The 16,960-nt window shown below is 35.4% G+C and overlaps 1 protein-coding gene across 1 annotated transcript; it reads left to right on the top strand.

Moving 5' to 3' along the window:
* Nucleotides 1–522: 522 nt before the first annotated feature.
* Nucleotides 523–4,636, top strand: LOC126817992 (iron-sulfur cluster co-chaperone protein HscB). The gene is made up of 2 exons (XM_050545170.2): nucleotides 523–1,107; nucleotides 1,844–4,636. The coding sequence occupies exons 1-2, from the start codon at nucleotides 529–531 to the stop codon at nucleotides 2,219–2,221; spliced, it is 957 nt and encodes a 318-aa protein (XP_050401127.2). The 5' UTR covers nucleotides 523–528; the 3' UTR covers nucleotides 2,222–4,636.
* Nucleotides 4,637–16,960: the final 12,324 nt, after the last annotated feature.

Raw genomic sequence — 16,960 nt, 5'->3', positions numbered from 1 at the left:
CGGAACCGGATACACTGGGCAAAACAGGCAATGCGCATGTCAACTTACCAAATCTCGCCTAAGCGAGATTACGCGCCTCATATAACTATTTCTATGACGCGTCTAATCAATGACGTCACATATTTTTGACGTCAATGAAAATAATTCTCACACTTTTTTGTTCTTTTTTAAAAAACAAAATTAATGTATACAATTTAGATCTAGATCTAAATGAAAATCAATTTGGAAAAACTAAATTATTTAACATTTTTTGTATCACTTGAGAAAATTAATTATAAGGTTTTATATTTGACAATAATCAGCTTCGCTCTACTCAGGCAATGCCTGTTACATATTATTAAATGTAAGCATACTTAATTAAGAACTGTGAAAGCTTCTTGATACCGCCATTAATCAAGAATTCTCGTAAATTATCGCCGGAACAATTAGATTTGTGATTATCCAGTCAACCGCTAAGTGCAGTATAGTAATATCCAAGGACTGGAAAATCATATCTAAACTCTCGCGACATGCAAAACGAGATCCAAGATGTCAGCTTCCATGTCGTTAAATGCTTGCAGAGTATATTCTAATTTATTTACAATATCTAAACCACACCATGGTTATTTTCGTCAGTTAAATATTGTTCCTAAAGAGACCAAGAGTTATTGGACACCCAAGAGTTATTTTGGAAAAATGCCGTTTCTTTATTACGCAATGCCAGAGTCAACAAAATCGATTAAAGTGTCCTTGAACCTGTCTCCAGTTTCAACCCACACTCTTAGCAGACGACATAAACAACGCCAGCAGCAGGCTGGTTGGTTGTGCCTCAGAACCTGGCCTACTACCGTCGATTTAATCTCAACAGAACAGACATGTAGATTCCATAGCTCACCATTAGTGTTTCAAAACAATAAGGCATGTTGGAAATGCGGAAAGAAAATAGATGCTAAGAGTGAATTATTTTTCTGTGAGTGTGGTATTGTGCAAAAAGTGACACCAAATATATCTTACTTCACATTATTTGATTTATCAGAAAATTATAAAATTGATATTTGGAAACTGTACGAGGCATACATTAACTTACAGAAACGACTGCACCCCGATAAATTCACGCAAGCATCTGAAGTAAGGATCATGCATTTGCTTAGTATTTTTGTTTTTAGTGTAATCATCTTTAAATGTCTTTATATTTAAAGGACCTAAGTCCGAAACTCAAAATCCTCCAAAATCTTCGACATCGAAAACACGAATTATTGGTCAATTTAAATCAACATTGATGATGTAAACTTACCGGGAAACGATGAGCTTCTGATATCCGATATTTAAGATAAAATAATTTTTTTAACATTGGTATACACGAATCGTGTACCATAATGCGCTTCAGCCCCAGTTGTGAGAGACTCGAGGGACGAGGCTAGACACATTGCACCAAATCAAATGGAGTTATGTAGACTAGAATAACTAGACACTAGAAATTTGCACTCGATTGAGGTTGCTGACTTATTTCGCCGAACATAACTGATTTGAAATTGGAGTAAAAACGGAAACCATTAAATGTAAATCAGTTTATATACATTCATATTACAGTATTATATGCGTTGCGACCCACGTTTGTGAATTTCTAGGTCCCAAATGTTAGCGATTTAGCTCCTTTAAGTAAGACCCCCCAAAACAATTTGTAATTTAAATTAGATTTTATTTATATTTTTTTTTTCTTTTGTTCTGGAATAAGCTAAACTACATTGTAGTCCAACAGCTTGTATTTTTATTTACAGTGAGTACAGAGGGACATTGTAAACAGACAAACTGTCTTGTGCTATAATTAAGATGTAATTAAATGGTTTCTTTTTATGTATTTTAGGAGGAAAAGTTATATGCTGAAAAACAGTCATCCTTAATTAATAAGGCATACACAACTTTATCAAAGCCACTTAGCAGAGCAATCTACATGCTTAAAATTCACAATAAACCTATTGAAGAGGATAGTGCCTTATCAGATCCAGAATTTTTAGCTGAAGTTATGGAAATTAATGAAGAACTAGCAGAGTTATCTTCACCAGAAAATTTAAAGGATCTTGAAGAACAAAACTTGGATAAAATAGATTTGTGTATAAATCAAGTTGCAGAAGCATTTGACAATAATGACATAGTAGCTGCTCATAAATTAGTTGTTAAATATCAGTATTATGCTAATATAACTGAAAAAATAAAAGAAATTCATAGAAAATTGATGGTTTAAACTTAGAAGTACAGTATTTTAGAACATTTTTATGCATTGAATTTAATTATAAACTTACATTTATTATGTATATATATATTTATTAATTTTTTCAACATATATCAGGATAAGGATAAAACCAATCGAATACCAATGCAATATACCAGTTATTTATATAGCCATTGCGTGTCTCCTAAACCTTGTAATAATGTTAGAGAGTGAAACCAGTGGAACTATAAACTACATGTATCAGTTATTTTTGATTGTCCAGTGTATCCTCATAAGAACAAACCCTATGGAATATTAATGCATTTCTGCAAATATGTGTGGAGTTATTCTGCTAGTGAGTGTATGCTATAATGTGTTATTGTCCAACACTGATATAAAATTTGTATGATGATTTGTTATGTATACATATTTGTAGAATTAGTCAGTTTTATACCTCACATTGCCTTATTTTTTATATTGTCTAATTACAAAATATGGTGATCAGTTTTATACTTCCATCAAAATACTGATTGTATGCTCTTAATAGGTAAGATTAGATAAAGAGCTGACAGTTCTCATTATAATAGTTAACCAGCGGTTCTCATACAAGATACGCCCACATTTTGCAAGCGATGGATGGAGAACAAGCTAGAAAAAAAAATGTGATTTTTCGTACAATCAGGGGCCATAATCTATTAAGTTATTGTTTGGGATGTGTGAATATAGAAAGGAACCAAGATCTTTGGGATATAAACATGTGTTTTAAGTTTCATCAAAATTGGATAAAAATTGTGACCTCCATAGGGTAAACAACCTTGGTATTACGCATACTTTTACACTATTTGCGTTCAAGGAGCGGGCAGTTTTGGTCCGATTTTTACAAAATTCGAACTCAACCATCATTTAAACGATTTTGTGAACTCTAGAGGGTCCATAAGCTAAAATCGTGAGTTTTTTTCATACAGTCGGGTCATAATCGAAGAAGAAATAGTCCAATATCCACGAATAATAAAAGGGACCAAGATCTTTGTAATATAAACGCATGTTTTAAGTTTCATCAAAATCGGATCAAAATTGTGACCTCTAGAGGGTCCACAACCTTGATATTACATACTTTAACACTATTTGCGTACCGGAAGCGGCCATTTTGTCCATCAGTTTCGATCCGATTTTCACGAAATTCGAAGTCAACCATCTTTATGGTGTAACGGTAATATATTCAAACGTTTTATTAAAGCGGATAAATAATAAAAACTGTGACCTGTAGAAAGACCACAAGCTAAAAACACGTAAAATGTGGGCATATAAAAAATAGATAATGAAAAGAGAATATGCTGAAAATTTTAGTCAAATTACTTCACCCTGAGCCTAGATATTGGCGATACAATTATAGCCTAGCCTTGATACGATAATAAACAAAGTCTCGATTATCCATTTTTACTGTAACCTAAACCTAAAAACTAAACTACATGTAGTTAATATAGAGATAGGCTACCTAAAACTAAAGAAAAACCTGCAATAGGCAGATTTCGCTCTTGCATAATACATGTTTAATATGGGGATACCTAAAACTAAAAATGGACCAATACTTTTTGAAATATGTTTACAATTTAAACATACATTATGCAAGAGCTAAATCTGTCTATTGCAGGTCTTTCTTTGGGCCTGAAATGTTATATAAATTGTTAATTAGACATTAATTAACTTATCCAGACCATAATCAACTCTAGATGGCATCGCTAGCCTGCGATCTTAAGTGGATTGTGAGCCGATTTACTGCATAACTTTCCTTCTTGATTTAACGATTAAATGGATAATCGAGACTATGCTGCTTATCATACTGACTTTAGTAATGATGAACGAGGCTAGACGGAAATTTCATTTCGCTTAGTTCTGGGTTCATAGCGGATCAATTTCAATGAAATTTTCAGCAAATTGCCTTTACGTTATTTAGTTTTTAACTATTATACTGCCAACTCATTATCATATCTCCCATAATGTATCTTTAATGTTTATAATTTTATTATAGCACTACTGAAAGGTCGGGGTGGGGGGGTCGCCGAATGGTTAGCGCATGCATGTTGTATCATAAGGTCTGTCATTGAGTCAACTGGCGTGGTTTCGATTCCCCGGCTGTACGTGACAAGGAGTAGGGTGGCCTGACCAACCACATGGGTTTTCTCCGGGTCCTCCAGTCTCCTCCCTCTGCTAAAAGACCCCTACCCGCAAGCGAATTATTGAAATAAAATTGAGTGGAGTGGACGTTAAACCCCATTTCTCTCTCTCTCACTACTGAAAGGTCACGTTTAATTCTTTCTGGAAATATCTGTGCTAAATAATGTTTCTTCAAACATCTAAATGTATCACCGTAAATCATTTACATAGCATATAGGAACAAATACAGATACTGGGATGCATATATTGTGGTATTAACCAGACAATAGATTCTCGGAAGAAAATTTATTTAATAATATAAATATTTTGTGAATATGATAGTATTTAATATTTTATTAACAGCTTTTAGGAATTCCATTCTAGTTTATAACGGAAGGGAGCTAACCTCATTCAATTCTCTTCTGAGAAGGGAGCAGACCACAAATTACTACCCTTATTTGGTACCGGTAGTTCCATCTATATCTTCTTTTCTGTCTCCCTCTCTCCATTTCTGCATGGCCATGGCGTTGCGTTTCAATTGTAGATAATCTGAATCTAACCAAGAGTGATATCAAAGAAAAAGTAAGTCCCTTGTTTTAAAGTCTGGGAAAGCTATTCCATGAAGAATGTATCAATTTGTCGTCTCCCGGCCGGTGCATGTTATTCTTTAAGATACGTGTACCTTCCACGAACATATTTGTAGTGGAGTTATTTTCAATAAAAGGTTGGTATGTATGGAAAATAGAGATACTCAATTTTATAAGAAAAATACTGGATTCCAGGAACGCTATATAGGTGTTGATCAAATAGCTAACGGTTATACGCCCAGTAGACTCTGCGATTAAGGGTCGGAAAATGAAGAATAGTCCAAAAATTTACCCAGGCTTTGATATTTATAATAAATGGACAGTCAAGTCACGTGAGAAACAAGGCGGCTTAAAATTCTTGCGACATGGGGTAGATTTCTTGAGATCAGTATGTTTAGAGACGATTTGAAGAAAACCTTTGATATATGAATTAGTTTGAATATGTGTTCATAAAATCACAACTTTTACGCGTGAAGGCATCTTTAAAAGTAGCGCCCTGTCATCTGACAACGTTTAACTTTAATTAATATGATTTTCCCTAGATATTCTCAAACCCATATCACTGTAAAATGTACATGTGGAGAATTTTGGTTATATGTCTGGTTCAGTGGCGTATAACTAAAGTTTGGTTATTTACCACCCTCATCCTTGATTCTCTTTGCCATGTTCCTATAATATATATAAAATTAAAGAATCATATTATCTTACACGTTCGCCAAGACGATACTCTGGCACTGAAAAACATTCATATGATAATATATATATGGTGAATCTTTTGGAAGAGTATTTGCGGTTACATTCCAACAGTGATTGTCTGCTATTTGCATTGATGTCTGATTCTCACATCACAGGATCCCAAAGATGCCACGGATTTCTCTAAACATGTCCACGAATAAGCAAATAGACCATATATTCGTCTCTCGTATGGAGGACTTGCCGGCTTGGGAGAAGTTATATGAAAACCTGCGATGAGGAAGGATTCCCTATCAACGGGTCGCTTATTTCACAGTTTTCAGGATAAAGATTTTCGCCTTCATGCATATTCACCCCGAAATTTTTTCCATATACGCATTAGGTTTATATACTCTTCAAAAAAAGTAGGGGATATTCAGAAACAATCTAAAACTGTGGAAATGCTCTGCTGTTTTTATTAGAGGTAACCAGTGTATATTAATAACAGGAGAATTGCCTACACATGAACATAAACAGTTCATATGGGCGGCTTGTTTGAAGGCCCCATTTCACTCGCAAAAAGATACACTGCCAAAAGTGGAAATGGTCGTTTTTGATTTTTGTCTTAATAATGAGTAATTGCTCCACCAATCCTCAGACATTCAGCAATTCGTCGTGGCATGCTCCTAATCAACCGTCCACTTAGGATTTGGCGCAAGCTGACCCACTCCTCTTGCAGTGCCACGGCCAATTCTTGCAGTGTTGTCGGTTGACGTTGACATCGACGAACATGTCTCCCGATAAAATTAAACGTAACACACTAAAGCAAAGATACGCTAAACAGTAAATCGTATGCAAGAACCGATAGGAAAGCAAACATGGATAGGATAAACCAGCAAGCGGCAGTTTTCATCAACCCTTCCTTGAAGTGGCAAATTTGACAATGAACCCCTCCAACGTGTATGCCGCTATTGCGTGTCGCATGTGCAGTTCAGTGGTTCTGTTGGGGCGATAAGTTCTTCATCTGTGAACATGCTCTCAAAGCATGTCAAGTGTCCATTACTATTTATCATATCACAACCTGCGTAGGTATTTGCATTCCAATATCCCCTACTTTTTTTGAAGAGTATTCACAGAATGTTAGCTGCTACATTTGTAGTGGTGCATGGAGCACGACGGAAGACAAGACATCAGTAGATGAAACATTTCTAACAGATTATATTCGCAATATCAGCCTTTTATATGGCACATTATTTTCTACTCTTTGTTTTAAAAGTCCTAATTAAAAAAAAAAATTAAGACAAATAAAATTAAAGGCACAAGCCAAATTGTTCACGTATTTAAACAGTCTAAAATATTTATTTGGCATCTGTCTCTAAAATATTAAATTTATCACGGATAACCCACTCTTAAATAGGTATACTCAGGCTGATTATTTAACTTTTAATTATAAAATCAAAATCAAAATACCAACGTTAGACAATGTCCCGGCATGGATTCAACCAGATTTAAATTTGGTGGACAACAAAATGGCGGCGGTCTATAGCGAGCAGCCTAGACTGATTAAACTTTTATTCCACATAGACCTACCTTTGTAAATACTGCAAGTAATTGAACTATAATTAGACTGATATTCCTGTTAGAGATTCACCTTTCACAATATTCTAGTTTGCAGATTATTCATATTGCTTAGAACGGTGCCTCGGGGGCATTAAAATAAGGAGTTGTTATTTTCTAAATACGAACTTCTGATTTTTGAGAGAAAAAAACCCCCAAAACCTATTCATTTATTATCTAATTAATAGACATCGATGTAAACTTTAAAAAGTCATAACTTAGGTTATAAATTGTTCAGTTTGAAATTAGTTTGAATACATTTAATTATTATACACATGTAAGCTATTTATTGAATGTCCACTTAAATGTATTCGAATAGCAATCACCATATTCGAATATTTTCGAATATTTACATTATTTATTCTATTTGCTCTCAGATATCATTAAAGGCGACCTTCCTTGCCACATTTACATTCAAAGCTCATTTAGATTCCTAACTGCGGCTTGTATATATGGGGGTGGGGGTGGGGGTGGCCGAATGGTTAGCGTGTGTGCGATGTATCATAAGATCTGTCATCGAGTCAACTGGTTTCGATTCCCCGGTTGTACGTGACAAGGACTAGGGTCACCTTTCCAAGCTCGTGGGTTTTCTCCGGCTCCTCCGGTTTCCTCCCACTGCTAATGACCCCTACGCGAAAGCGCATTATTGAAATAAAATTGAACCGTATTATGTTAGTCCCGAAATGAACTAGTTTGTGTCGAGTGGACGTTAACCCCCTCTCCCTCCCTCCCTCTCCCTCAGCTTGTAAGGGTGCCACCCCTACATAGATATACCGTCTTCAGAGACAGTTATTCGGTAAAGTAGCCAGGGAGCTCGATGCTGTATTCTGGGTGAAAGCTAAATCAGTGAGTGACATCCTTGAGAGACTTCACATTATAATGTGTAGCGAATCTCACGTACGACGTCATCTATATATGCCATTGTGATGAATTTACTTCGATTCGTCATGAAGAAACAGCTGGGTGAACCCACATTCATCACCAACATGAAGAGACTGTTTTCTGCTTATATGGAAAAGTGACTAGACGACAATGATTTCCGTGAAATGATGGAAATTGCTGCAGTGCTAAACGCACGAATGAAAGAGGTGCCTTTCGTTTCGGATGCAGCGCGGAAGAATTCCTATACATTGCTGATGAAAAAACTTGTTTTGATGTCGTGGATGTCTAGTGCATTGTTCACAAGTCAACAGAGGTTTCACGTATTTAGTAATTGATTAGGAATTATAATAAATTGAATATAAACCACTGTAAATATATTGAAAATATCCGAATAGTATACAAATTTCAAGACCCGTCGAATATTCGAATAGTATCCGTGTTCGAATATCGATCTTTGGTGTACTACACTAAAAAGTATAAGCAAACAATTTTAGAGGGACATAGGACGTAAACTCAATTTTGTTTACGTTCCACTATTGTAAATGTCAATTGGTATCAACATGACGACCAAATATCCTAATGAAATAGAAAAATAGTGGTTTCTCAAAAAATTGAATTATAAACGAAAAATTGACAAAAAGTATAGATGCGTACCATTTCGCATTTTTCTCCAGCACTGTTCGGTTGGCTAATAATGCAACATAACATAAAATTCCACACTGATCCGCAGTGAATATTCGCTTGGCCTCTACAATCACTGATAAGGATGACATTGATGCGACTTAATGACTACAAAATATTAACTTTTTTCTTTCGACAAATTAAATTCTGAAACATTTTTTTTTAGTATTAGTTAAATAAATAAAGGTGTTTGAAGTATATCTTGATAAAAAATATTCCATATTTAGCGTAAATAGGTACAGAAAATAGTACGCGGGGGCGTAAAATGGGTAAACGATATAATTCTGCCCGTACCAGTTCATATTACTACGTTCGATGTAAACAACGCACGTGTGACCATCAATTTGACGTTTTTTTCTGTTTGTTTACTCTGAATTCTTTCAGAAGTACATTTTTTACCGTCTAATCTGATTGACCTGCTCGTGTTTGTTTTAAAACAACAAAAACAAGCCACAGAAGTAATCTTTTTTGGCGTTATCGATGCCATCTTGCTTTGTTGGTAAACATTGTGATGTGACGTCACCCTTAGAACTACAGCGGTCTGACCTTTTAAAGGTCAGTCATCTTGGACAGAGATAAAAGACGGATGTCGCATTTGGTCTGTAAAACAGATTGATAAAATTCGTGCACGTCTAGTCTCCCACAGGTGCGAGTTTTCTAGGGGCCATGTACAGTAGCGGATCTAGAAGCTGGGAATAGGGGGTGGGGTGGGGCGGTTCCAAATCTAGGGCGCGAATACCACCCCGCAATGAATGTCAACAAAATTGTGGCTATAACATGTCCCGGTAGAACATAGATACATGTAGTATTGTATACCGGTAATTATATAGTTGTTCGCCGATCGTTGTCTCGCCGGTTAGCAGTTATATCTAAGTTCATGTCATATGATGATTGTGGCTATAACACTGAGCAACCTGGGAAAATTTTGAAAAATTGAACCAATATCCTGGCATTTGAGGTCATTGCTGGGGGAAATTCTTGTGGACGAGAGGACCAGAATGTGAGTCAAAGGGACAGAATCTCGAGATCTGTCCCTGTCAATTCCGTCTGTTTTTCAAGAGTTGACAGAACATTTCTACAGTCTGACGCCCCACGACCCACACACCAGTTCACTATAAATTTCAGATATGTAACTGAGCTTTTAATTTTTTGGGACTGGGCCTGAAAATTTTAGTCAATGTCATGGCAAATAAAACCAAATTCTCGTTAATGAGAGGATAAGAAATGGGACAGAATCTTGAGACCTATCTGTCAATTTCGGCTGTTTTGTAAGAGTAGAAATAACAATTCTATAGTCTGTCGACCAACGACCCACTCACTAATGGTACTACTAACATAGTGATTTACTGTAACTGTGAATATGATAGATGGTATAAGAAAGAGGAGTTGAAGAATGATGACATAATGCAATTGAGCGCCGATATGTAACTGAGCTTTTAATTTTTGAGGACTAGGCCTGAGGGGACTTTATCTAAATGGGGCGCTTACTTGGTCTCTAAAATGCCATTACCTAGACTTTGGGGGGAGATTTTGCAGAATTCTGATGGTCAGAAAAAACTTACAACATGAGTAAAATACCTTTCAATTTCTCCTGGGATTGAATATGCAACAAGTAAAAATTCTTAAGTGAAATAGATCGCCTTAAAATTTCATAATTTAAAGATATTTTTTACGTATTTCTGAAACAAACTATACTTCCGATAACTTCTGATTGTCAGAAAACACTTACAACATGAGTAAAATACCTTTCAATTTCTCCTGGGATTGAATATGCAACAAGTAAAAATTCTTAAGTGAAATAGATCGCCTTAAAATTTCATAATTTAAAGATTTTTTTACGTATTTCCAAAACAAACTATACTTCCGATAACTTCTTACCAACCGCTCGACTAATATTATTCGTATGATGACAATCAAGAATATATTTTGAAATATCAAAATCTTCGTAACAAGCTCTCTCAATTTCTTAGACCAACATACCCATAATAGGGATTTTTTTTTCAAACATGTCAAGCCGACTAGGTTATCTTATACTATACCGTTGCAATTTAGGTGCACGGATTCACACAAAAATATTCCCTTCTATTTTGCCATTGTTTGTTTACCTCATTAATTTATTTAGTCTGAGACCGACTGCGGTGAGCACTTTTTGAGACCGACTATTTTTTTCCCATGGGTGGAAAACATTTCTTAGAACAACATACCCACAACAGAATAAGAGTGAAAAACATTTTTTTCAAACATGACAAGCATACTTTTGGTTATTTTATACTGTACTATAGTTTTGTGTGACGTATGTAATTTAGGCTCACAGATTCACGCAAATACATAGTATTTGGGATCTATTCTGGCATTGTTTATTTACCTCATTAAAGTCGCCGATGCATAATTTTGAGACCGACTGCAGTGGCTGCACTTATTTTGAGACCGACTACTTTTATCCCGGGGGGAAATTTTGTTCTTAGACCAACATACTTACAACAGAATAAGAGTGAAACACAACATTTTTTCAAACATGATAAGTTGACAAGGTTATTTTATACTAAAGTTTTGCGTGGGTAGCGTGACGTATGCAGTAAGCAGTTATTTTGAGACCGACTGCTGTTATTTTGGGACCGACTGCATTGATTTTGCGACCGACTATTTGTTTTCCTGGGAGGGGGGGGGGGATTTACCGCCCTGGCAACACACTAATTGACTGCTGTATTTCGGTTGATAATATAGGCCTATAGTTGAACGTGTTCAAGCGTGACACTACGGGGTAGATGTGTGACACTTTCGTCCAGGTTTGAGTTTACTATCCTTTCTAACTCAGACCAGAACGGCTTAAACGTGGCAAGAGCCACATACTTCTTGATAGTTTTACATAAGGTTCGCGCTAGGATGATGTGTTCACCCTAGCTTCTAAGCCGAGGAGGCTATGGATATGTTCCCCTTGAGCTCCGAAAAATGTTTTCCCTACGGTCTAATCATGATATCTGAAGGTAAATCAAACCAGCTCTCTCCTATATAGATATCATAATGCGTCATCTATTAGGGCGGGACATACCATTTTTGGGTAAGTGTTTCGTATAGGCACCGTTTTACGTCAACACTATTCTAGTTAATTGTATTAATAATAAATGTCGGTGAGTTAGTCTAAGATAGTAGTAGAACAATGCAAGCTACTTCATTACCCTAGTTTTCGTCACACATCATGTAGGTAACGAATTTCTATATTAAACAGAACACCTTTCTTATAACTAAAATAAACCCTATAGTATTACAACACGCCCCTTTGCAATGCGTTAAATAAGCAGGGTTGCTTAATTAACGCCTATTATGCAATAAATACAATACAATATCAATACTTAAAAGCTCTGACTATGTCAATTAAAATTTCAAGTCCTAATACTAAAATATAATTATACTGAAAAAAATTGTACAATAATATAAGTTCACTGATTCACTGCCAATATAAATACTCGGTTATAGTTCCAACACAATAAAAAAAAAAACCAACATTGTTTCAATGTCAATAAGTTCACTGTTTCTAACACTACATAATTTAAATCCTGTTCAGAATTTGTCTGTTATTTGCACTGTAAACTTTGGTGATCCGTTAACAATCCTTTCATTTCCTCTTTAGAACCATACATGTATCTGCTTATATGCCGGAATTCCGCTGTCTGGTTCGTCGTTGCTGTGCGTTAAGATAAGGTACATTACTTCCCGTAACCGACCAGTGTACTTGCTTAATCAGACCACTAATTATTCATTTACATTACCCTTAATTTATGACATTTATTTTAATATTAATTGGATACGGTTATAATTTAATCATATTCATACCCTTATGCTTATGTAAAATTAAACTTTTTTCCTCGTTGTGAATAAGCCCGTATTAATCCTTAATTGTATTTACTTTTAACTGAATAAACTATTGACGTTATAGAACTTAATCTGTCACTTTTTAAAATATTATACACTAATAGTATTAATTATTACGTCTCACCTACCTGTGCTATAAACCCACAGTTAACATTGAGTATATAGGATGGAAAGGTGTACCTTTCAATATATAACGTTGGTGAAGTGTCAAAAGGGTGTATCTAAGAATTTCTAAAGATTAAGAAATAGAACCTTTTGCATTTCAAAATTTCCAAAAATCAAGATACAACATTTGGACACATGATACCCAGAACAGTTCTAATTGGCATAGAAATACACAGCTTAGACAGAAATGTGCATATTAATTGGGAGATTTTAAAAATGCAAAAAAGTGTATTTGACTAATTTCCCGAGATACACCCTTTTGACACTTCACCGACGATAAGATACTCTACGGCCCACGAGAGGTTCTCATACGGTAAATAAATCAAATTAGACAGTTACGCCCTTTTTTCTAATTTCCATATAGTTACTCCCAATAATCATCTTAAATGTTTTTTGTCTCGTGAATTCATTGCTTTCTGAATTGGAAGAAAACAGCATCTTGAAATAAATGTGATCAATATTTATTTCAAGACCTGGTTGTACTCTACTCCTGGTTGTAATAACAATTCAACCACAAGCCGGAAGTTATTATATTCCTCACGTTTAACACATATAACAAATAACAATTAAAAAATAAGTTCTTGACTTTTCCGTTAACATTAGTATGGTTTTACGTATACACTACGCATGACATATCGGGGAATTCAAAATTTATTCGACAGCTAACCGCACATTCGAATCCCACTTTAAATTATCCATTTTACCATGGTATGTTTTCCCGCTTTTAACACATACTTTGAACTTATTTTCCTTTATACTTTTTTAACAAAACAACACGAAAATCTGGAAACGGGTACATTGCTTAAGCTACTCGCTATATTGCAGGACCCCGTGTTTCCTTTAAAAACTTCATTAGAACCTTATACCGACCCACACGCTATCCCGCGAATTTAAAAAGGGCCATTCAGTTTTAAATTTACTTCGGGCAAGCCTTTGCCCTGAACCTAAACGCATTTACCGCGATTTTACACAGGTCAATACCCGCTTAAACACATATACACATTACTTGAACAGAACAGTTCATTACATACATTTACAAAAACACGTCTTCAATCTCCCTAAGATTTTTCGAAGTGTTATTACGATCTATGTCTGAATAATTCTTATGGAGTTTTGCGTCAAACGCGCAAACCCTCCATTTCCGAACATTCTTCATGCCTAGACCGGAGACATCATTTATTTTCTTTTACCTAGCTTTACTGTTTCAATTTTAGGAATCTTTCGTTTCATTACTTTCATTATTTATTTCCTACGTTTATAGAAAGTTACCCATGTTTAAACCTAAACCATATTTTTTTTCCTATTTACTTAGATTTTCTTAATTTAATTATTTTAACATTTTAACGTCCCTTTTAACCTTTATTTTTTAAAGCAAATTCCTAACCTCTAAAATGTCATTAACTCTACCCCTTGGGCTTTTTGGCTTTCCATGGTCAATTTACCAGGAAATATGTACCTACCTAAAAACCACTGGGAACGTCTTCTTCTTGCAATGATTTCCTCCAGGGTCGACATCCTTAAAGTTGCAATTTCATATTTTTACGTTATATTTTTAAAATTTATTAAAATAAAGCCTTAAAATAGATGGTATCTATAAACAGTCCTACCTTGTTAAAGAATAATCCTATTAATCCTATAATTCATTATTGCCAGTTGAGAAATTGGCAAAAATATCATTTTCCTCTTCAAATTCAAACGTTTGAGAATAGCTACTCCATGGTGGAGAATAGAAAACAAGGGTGGTAATTGGGGGTAATTGTGTTATTATTTCCGGTGTAAATGAGTTTTAAGTGTGAGAATGACACCTATAATCGTATAATAGTGAGTTGACAACCTATTGAGCAAAAGACATAGAAATTATTATGTTTTGACTTTCTTAGAAAATATGAAATTGTAACTTTAAGTCAACGGCACCAAAAAGAGATTACTGTGACACTACGGGGTAGGTGTGTGACACTTTCGTCCAGGCGTTTTTTCGACTTCGCGTTGTGGGATAAATTATTTCAATCATCAATTAACTGACCCTGGAACACCGTTTATGTTGTTACTAAGTCTATATAATTTAACAAATACAGCAAACTACAAAGTTATGATAGTACTTTTCGAGTTATTAAAATATCCACGGTCTGAGTTTAATATCCTTTCTAACTCAGACCAGAACGGCTTAAACGTGGCAAGGGCCACATACTTCTTGATAGTTCTACATAAGGTTCGCGCGAGGATGATGTGTTCACCCTAGCTTCTAAGCCGAGGAGGCTATAGGTATGTTTCCCTTGAGCTCCGAATAATGTCTTCATGATATCTGAAGGTAAATCAAACCAGCTCTCTCCTATATAGATATTATAATGCGTCATCTATTAGGGCGGGACAATTACCATTTTTGGGTAAGTGTTTCGTATAGGCACCGTTTTACGTCAACACTATTCTAGTTAATTGTACTAATCCGTGCACGAGATGATTGGACTATAGTACCCTACTTCCAGCAATGGATACTGACATAAATGTCGGTGAGTTAGTCTAAGACAGTAGTAGAATAATGCAAGCTACTTCATTACCCTAGTTTTCGTCACACATCATGTAGGTAACGAATTCTGTATTAAACAGAACACCTTTCTTATAACTAAAATATACCCTATAGTATTACACAAGCAAAGGGCAAAAAGAGGTTTGCACTATAAACGGAAATCATATGGTCCAATGCGGTGCGAATCGAACATTTTGACAAAATGGATTCGATTTCGGGGATTCAGGGGCATAACATTAATGTGACCCCCTCCCCCATGAAAAAAATAAGTGCCGTCACTCCAGTTGGTCTAAAAATAATGCATCGGCGATTAAATCAATTAACGAGGTAAAGCCAAAATAGAAGGGAAAATTCCGTGTATGTATGATTGCTTTGATTATATATCACGATATGCGCCTGTTTTTCAAAGCTCAAATTAGTAAAACCTGTTGTGTATGCGTTCAGTAATGACACAGTAACGCCCCAATCAAGTATCGACTCGTGCGTACATGTGAGTGTGACCTGGCGGACACGATCGATCTTGACAAAATCGCCGATCCGTAATCAAACTTAAAGGAGCTAAGTCGCTAATATTTGGGACCTAGAAATTGACACAAATGGGTCGCAACGCATACAATAATGTAACATGAATGTATATAAATTGATTTACATTCAATCGTTTCTGTTTTTACTGTAATTTCTGTGATGGATAATGGCCGAAGACTGTCCATTATGTAAATAGAAAGAACAACTGAAGGGCGTTAGCCCCGAAGTTTTTCTTTGTATTTTCATCATGGACAGTCTGAGGCTATTATCAAACTTAAAACATGGCACCATAGAGATACAAATAATGGATAGTTTTCTAAAACAACAAGCCATAAAATAATGGATATATTCTTAAAACAACATGCACATGCTCATACAAGTTAATACAATGCAAGCATACACAGACAGTCCAAAATATTCGACATGGAGACGACATGTTTATAACATAGTTGAAAACAAATATTAACAATAATGAGAATATATGTGATAAGCATTTGGATACTGATTAAATTGGTAGTGTACTCAATATGGAAGATAATAGTCGTAAAAATTGTGATGTTCTTGGTATGGGAGAATGATAGCCGTCAAAGTTGTGATGGAAAGGCCGCTCACGAGAATGATTTAGATATTGATAATAATCTTAGTACTGTGGTTAATATGGAGGGTACTAGCCGTTCAAATTTTGAATTAAAATTTAATATATACTCTGATATAAGTGATCAAAGGCACAAACCAATTCACGAAATTCAAACTCAACTGTCATTATGGTGTAAAAATTGTGACCTGTATAGGTTCCACAGGCTCAAAACACGTTTTTTTTTTGTTCAATCAGGGGCCATAATTCAGGAAGTTATGGTCCGATATGTGCCAATATCGCAAGGAATCGAGATCTTTGGGTTATAACATGTTCAGTTTCATCAAAATGGGCTAATAATTGTGACCTCTAGTGTGTACAGTTGGGGGCCATAATCCATGAAGTTACGGTCTCATACAAGTCAATAACGAAAGGAACCAAGATATTTGGGATATATACCTATAATTTCAAGTTATAACCTGTAGAGTGTCCACAAAGGAGGTGTGAAAATGTGGGCGTAT

Source organism: Patella vulgata, chromosome 4, assembly GCF_932274485.2.
Source record: "Patella vulgata chromosome 4, xgPatVulg1.2, whole genome shotgun sequence".
NCBI lineage: Eukaryota > Metazoa > Mollusca > Gastropoda > Patellidae > Patella > Patella vulgata.
This window is presented reverse-complemented; position numbering and strand designations above follow the sequence as displayed.